Raw genomic sequence first — 5,883 nt, 5'->3', positions numbered from 1 at the left:
AGAGAGAGAGAGAGAGAGAGAGAGAGAGAGAGAGAGAGTGTGTGTGTGTGTGTGTGTGTGTGTGTGTGTGCGTGCGTGCGTGCGTGCGTGCGTGCGTGCGTGCGTGCGTGCGTGCGTGCGTGCGTGCGTGCGTGTGTGTGTGTGTGTGTGTGTGTGTGTGTGTGTGTGTGTGTGTGCGCGTGTGTGCGTGTGTGCGTGTGTGGGCGTGGGCGTGGTGGAGCAGGAGATGGCTCCTTCCCTGAAGCCCTTGAGCTGTGAGCGCTCAGCGCTGTCATTCGAGCCCAGCAGAGAAAGCAGCGGACAGCCGATGCGCCAATCTCAGCAAGTTACTCAGAGAGAGGATTTTTCTCAGATCGTATGGACAGACAGAGCGCTTCCCCCGGTCAGACACTGGACTCCTTCTAGAGGAGACTTAGTGGGGACTTTGATATACTTTTCCCGACGATAAAACGTAAAAAAGGCGGGATACAAACGCAGCGATGACAGCTGAGTTTATTCCCTATCGACATAAATGAGTTCCGCATCTTCTTCTGTTGCATCTGCTCGCTGACCTACTGGGAAGTATCCCTAAAAATAACTGGAGATGCGAAGGAGATACAGGATGGATTGCGTTTTCCTAACAGTGTTACTTGGAGCGGTGAGTAGCCTCTCATATGAAATGGTTTCTAATGCTTGCTTTATTAAACTTAGTTGGGTCAGGGTTTGGTTTGGTTGGACTTTTGGATCCGCCGCTCCTGGGCTGGCTTCACACAACACCTGCGCAATTGCGCATCCACACCATCCACACAGACGGAGCAGGGGGATGGTTATTATGTGGTGGGTTAACGTTAGGAGGTGATACATCGTAATTGCCGGTATAGGATATAGGCTTATGTGAGGAAGTTTACACTCTTTCACGGACTTTCTCCATCCAGCAAAAAACAAAACAGAAAAACAACAATTATTATTGTTGTTTTATTTTTATAATTATAGGCCTATATATATATATATATATATATATATATATATATATATATATATATATATAAAAACAACAACAACAATAATAATAATAATAATAATAATACATCCCAGAGTGCAACTTTTACACAAATGAAAACAAATTTTCATAGGGATTTATGGGTGTCTGTGGTTCCCGTTGGCCTTCATTTTAATCTCCTACTATCTATCATGATGATAGGCTATATAGTTTGCAATTTGTCTGATAGCTATTTGTATAATACCAAAGATGTAAGGAAGATTAGGAAGACTGCGTGCTTGCACCTGCCTGCCCATCTCCAGGCCTGTCGTCTGTTTATAATGCACAGCCTGTCCTGTCTCTGCAGCAGCCATTCAGGTTGTTACTATAGCTGCTGCCGGGGTCCATGGTTCCACCCTTCTCAGTTACATGTGGGCCTATAGATGACAGGGCAATAACCATGTCGCAGTGGAGGAGGTCACCAGTCAACCACGCGTTAACAAACCAAAGGCAATTACCAAAGTTAGGTGATATTGAATCTTTCTGAGTTGCACCATCTGAGATCCATCTCACGAGAACAGATTCGTTTTTTAATCGGTCACATTAAAAATAACTTTTTTTCCGAGCCAAGAAGGGCAACATTGAAAAAGTTGCTCATGGGATGCATGAAGAATCACAAATCCATGAATCACATTTGAAGGGGATAGGAGTAGGACATGGAAACATCAGGCAGTATCTGTAATCTCTCCGAGTTCTCTCAATGCCTGGTAGGAAATATATGCAGCAGGCTTGTCAAGGTCCTGGTTGGGGAAGAGGCTGCATCACTGATACTTGACAGCTGCTCCCACTGATGGCTATGCATCCTCTGCTGCCTCAGACCATGCAATATTGATACAGCCCCAACCGCCCCCCTCATCCTTCCTCTCCTCCATTCACCTCGCACATCTCTCACTCCCCTTTTCTCTGTCTGTCTGTCTGTCTGTCTGTCTGTCTGTCTGTCTGTCTGTCTGTCTGTCTGTCTCCTGCCTTGCTCTCACTAAGAGATGATGATTCAGCATTGTTTGGGAAGACATTAGCTGTACTGTCATTGCCACCAGTGTTCCCATGGCGGTTTCAAGATCCACCACTGCAACAGAGCAGCCCTGGCTTTAAATTAGACCCAGCTTATTGGAAGGCTGGTCTAGTGGAACTCTAATGGCTTAACCAGCGCTGACAGCTGAGGTCTAGAGGTTAAGTGCCTCCAACTGAAAATTGACTTGAGCATTAGTAAGATTGGTTGGAACTCCAAGTTATGAGTCCAGATGCAATTCAGAGCTCCTGCACATGTGTGTGTGTGTGTGTGTGTGTGTGTGTGTGTGTGTGTGTGTGTGTGTGTGTGTGTGTGTGTGTGTGTGTGTGTGTGTGTGTGTGTGTGTGTGTGTGTGCTGGTCTCTCTGTGAGTGTGTGATGATGAGTGAGGAAGACAGAGAACATGCCTGTGATAAACATGCTCTTTGCTTTAGCTTAAGGGAGAACGGCAACAGCAAGAAATGACCGAGTTCAATCCTGAAACTCCCAACGAAAATGTAAGTGGCAGTCGAGCCGCAACATGCTAACAGCCTTGCATCCTTTCCCCTCACGCCATGAGCTACCTGCTCCAATTAGATGACCTTCTAATTCATCCAAATGCACAACTTGACAGTGATTAGCGAGGCACGTTGTCTCGGTTTTTGCTCTTTGAAACGCTTTGCCGTTGCACACCCACACCTGAAGCTAAGGAGTCAGTGAGGATGAGGCACAAAGAAAAAGTGAATAGAAGCTAAACCCTGGAACCTGTACTAGTTTCAAAAGTGTCAGTCAGACATTTTTGAACAGGTTTGTTCACATGTGAGGTTGTTTATGCATGTGTGCCAACGCGCGTCCGCGCACACGGGTCTGTGTGCGGATGGGTGTGTGTGCGGATGGGTGTGTACAGTATATGTGGGGGGAAAGAGGTGAATGATGAGCGTTTGCGGTGACAGATTTGATTCACGGCTCCAAATGGCTTGTTGCTTAAAGGAACACTCCGCCGATTTTCAATGGTGATTTATTTTCCATATAATCTCACACATATCCGAAAAGCTCTGAATTAAATTGTGCATGAATGACATCACTCGTCCACAACTGAACTCAAATCAACTCTCAATAACTGTCAAACTAAATGAATGTCTGCAAAACTGTTGACATTTTTCGGATATGTGTGAGATTATATGCAAAATAACTCACCGTTGAAAATTGCCGGAGTGTTCCTTTAAGGTGAAAGAGAATGTGCTGGGGTAAGGGAGAGAGAGAGGGAGAGAGAGAGAGAGAGAGAGAGCCAACAGAGAGAGGTCACAGTGAAATTCTGAAGAAGCCATGCCGATATCGAGATATGGAAGTGAAAATCGGGTATTTCCAAAATTCCGAACTAAGAAGAATTATATTTAGATTAAGATGATATTTTCAGCCTGACCACCATGCATTTTTGATTGGCCTCATTTACCCAATGAGGTTTGAAATTGTTTCATAATGACAAATGTGATCGCATTTTCTCTACAGAAGAGCAGATCTAAACCTTCAACTGAAGTTCACACATGAGAATCACAAAACTTGATAGTTAAAGTTTTCCAATGTAAAAAAACAAACAAAAATAAAAACTCGCATATTAGCATTAGGTAGCTAGCACGAACTGTCTCTGAACTGTGTTGCATTCCCCAAATGTTTTTATGCTGTGTACAGCATGTTGTCCATAACCTTTCAACATCAACATCAAGGCTAATTGAAAAGGTTGAATAGATGCTTGAAGGTGAATGGGCCGTGACATGGTCAAGGGAGAGAGGGAGGTGCGTGCGCTTGTGCGTGCACTTGTGCGTGCGTGTGTACAGTATGTATGTAATGTAACACACAAACACACTCAAATGTCAACACACTCACACGCGCGCACACAGACACACACACAGACACACACACACACACGCACATATGCACTTGCACAAACACAGACGCACACACAAAGCATATGCACGCATGCATGTGCACATGCATGTATGAATGGGTGAATGGGTGAATGTAGACTATCTACTGATTGTAAAGCGCTTTGGATAAAAGCGCTATATAAATGCAGGCCATTTACCATTTACCATGCACACACACAACACACACACACACACACACACACACACACACACACACACACGCATTAGCTGACAGCTGACTCAGAGATGCCTGGGGGGACACTTGACGTTTTGCGGAGTGCCTCTCTCGTCAGCAGCATTCCACACACACCTGAGCCCTGACGATTTAGTTTACCCTACACACACACACACACACACACACACACACACACACACACACACACACACACACACACACAGCCGGAAAGCGGAAACCACATCATAGTTAAATTAGTAGACTATGTTATGACCATTTTCTGAATTCTGTAGGGAAAATGTTACTCAAACAGTATGGGAAGCAGGAAAAACATATGTGAGTGATCATACAATTGTGATATAAGCATTTATTATCATACATGGATAAATCCCACTAATCAATCAAGTCTCACACACACGGCGAGTTCCTCCCTGGTAAAGGCTAAGGTGAGGCTTACAAAGATGAAAGTTCAAATTAAATTTAAAAAACACGATTTCAGACGGAAGCCCGTCTTTATTGTCACACGAACACTACAACACATGCATGCGGCCGCAATGAACACACACTCATGCTGACGGTGGCCGGTGAAATATATCCTCTACATTTGACCCATCCAGGCTTGTCCTTTCCTCCAGGGGGCAGGCCAGGAGCAGTGGTCGCTTTTTCTTTCCAGCGCCCGGGGACCAACTTCAGATGTTGTCGTCACTGGTCGGATGACGATCTTCTGCATGTTTTTAGTGGGGGGTTATGTACGGAGGAACCCCCTGGGGGGTACGGGGAGAACATGCAAACTCCACACAGAAAGGCCCTTTCGACGAGATAGCCCACCTGGGCAGTAGGCACTGAAGATATGGGGGGGTCACAACTCCAGCGCCCACAGCGTCCCAGGCGAGAATCAAACTCAGGACCTTCTAGCTGTGAGGCGACAGCGCTACCGACTACGCCACCGTACCCTCTGGTTCAGAGGATGATTAGTCAATTTAGAGCAGAGGTTTTCAAAGTAAATGGTAAATGGCCTGGATTCATATGGCGCTTTTATCCAAAGCGCTTTACAATCAGTAGGTACATTCACCCATTCACTTCACACAGACATTCACACACCGATGGCGGCAGGCTACCACGCAGGGTGCCACTTGACCAATTGGGTTCATATTTGCTTGACACTATACTTGCCAATGACAGTACTGCCAGAGCTGAATCGATCTACACCGACCTCTTTATCAAAGCGACTTAGTGACTATTCGCCCTCTACCTCCTGAGCTACAGCCGCCCACCCCAAAGTGGGAGGCAGGCCTTCCCACGGGGGCTCCAAGCAGTTTCAGGGGAGGCTCAGCCTGTATGTGATTTGGTTAAAGAGATAGTTCAGAGACAGTTGGTTTTGGGAAATTAATGCCTTCAGACAGACATGTCTTATGTATTTGTGTAGGCTGAAGTATGTCATCAACAGCAATATCAGGCTATCTTGGCTCAATTGTTGAGTGTCAATAACATAATCATGATCCCATAGGTGTCCAGGAGTTGATCGAAACTAAACAAGTCAAGTAAGTGGGTACGGGTGGGAGCAGGGCTGCCTGTTTCCAAGGTTTGTCTGAGGGGAGGCCCACAAGCTCAGACTTTGAAAACCCCAGATTGAGACGATCAATATCTCATGTACGTCACTGAATATGAATGTTCACTGCTTGTCCCGTGCTGACTGATCTCTCTTTTGATCGGCAGGCCGGGGTTTTGGCCAATCAGGACCTCCAGTGTTACTCAGAGCAGTATACCACTGCTGGGGA

The 5,883-nt window shown here is 45.9% G+C and overlaps 1 protein-coding gene across 1 annotated transcript in view; it reads left to right on the top strand.

Annotated features, from left to right (window-relative positions):
• Positions 1-508: 508 nt before the first annotated feature.
• ngfrb (nerve growth factor receptor b) overlaps positions 509-5,883 on the top strand; it is a 37,715-nt gene continuing 32,340 nt past the window's right edge. The window contains exons 1-2 of the mRNA XM_083635501.1: positions 509-637; positions 5,822-5,883. The exon at positions 5,822-5,883 is cut by the window's right edge and continues 83 nt beyond it. Of these exons, the coding sequence (XP_083491627.1) occupies positions 584-637; positions 5,822-5,883 (116 nt within the window). The 5' untranslated portion in view covers positions 509-583. The remainder of the gene's footprint in view (positions 638-5,821) is intronic.

The sequence above is a fragment of the Poromitra crassiceps genome, assembly GCF_964638095.1.
Source record: "Poromitra crassiceps genome assembly, chromosome: 4".
In the NCBI taxonomy this organism is placed as follows: Eukaryota; Metazoa; Chordata; class Actinopteri; order Beryciformes; family Melamphaidae; genus Poromitra; species Poromitra crassiceps.
Note: the sequence above shows the minus strand (reverse complement) of the source record. Positions and strands in the feature narration are given on the sequence as shown.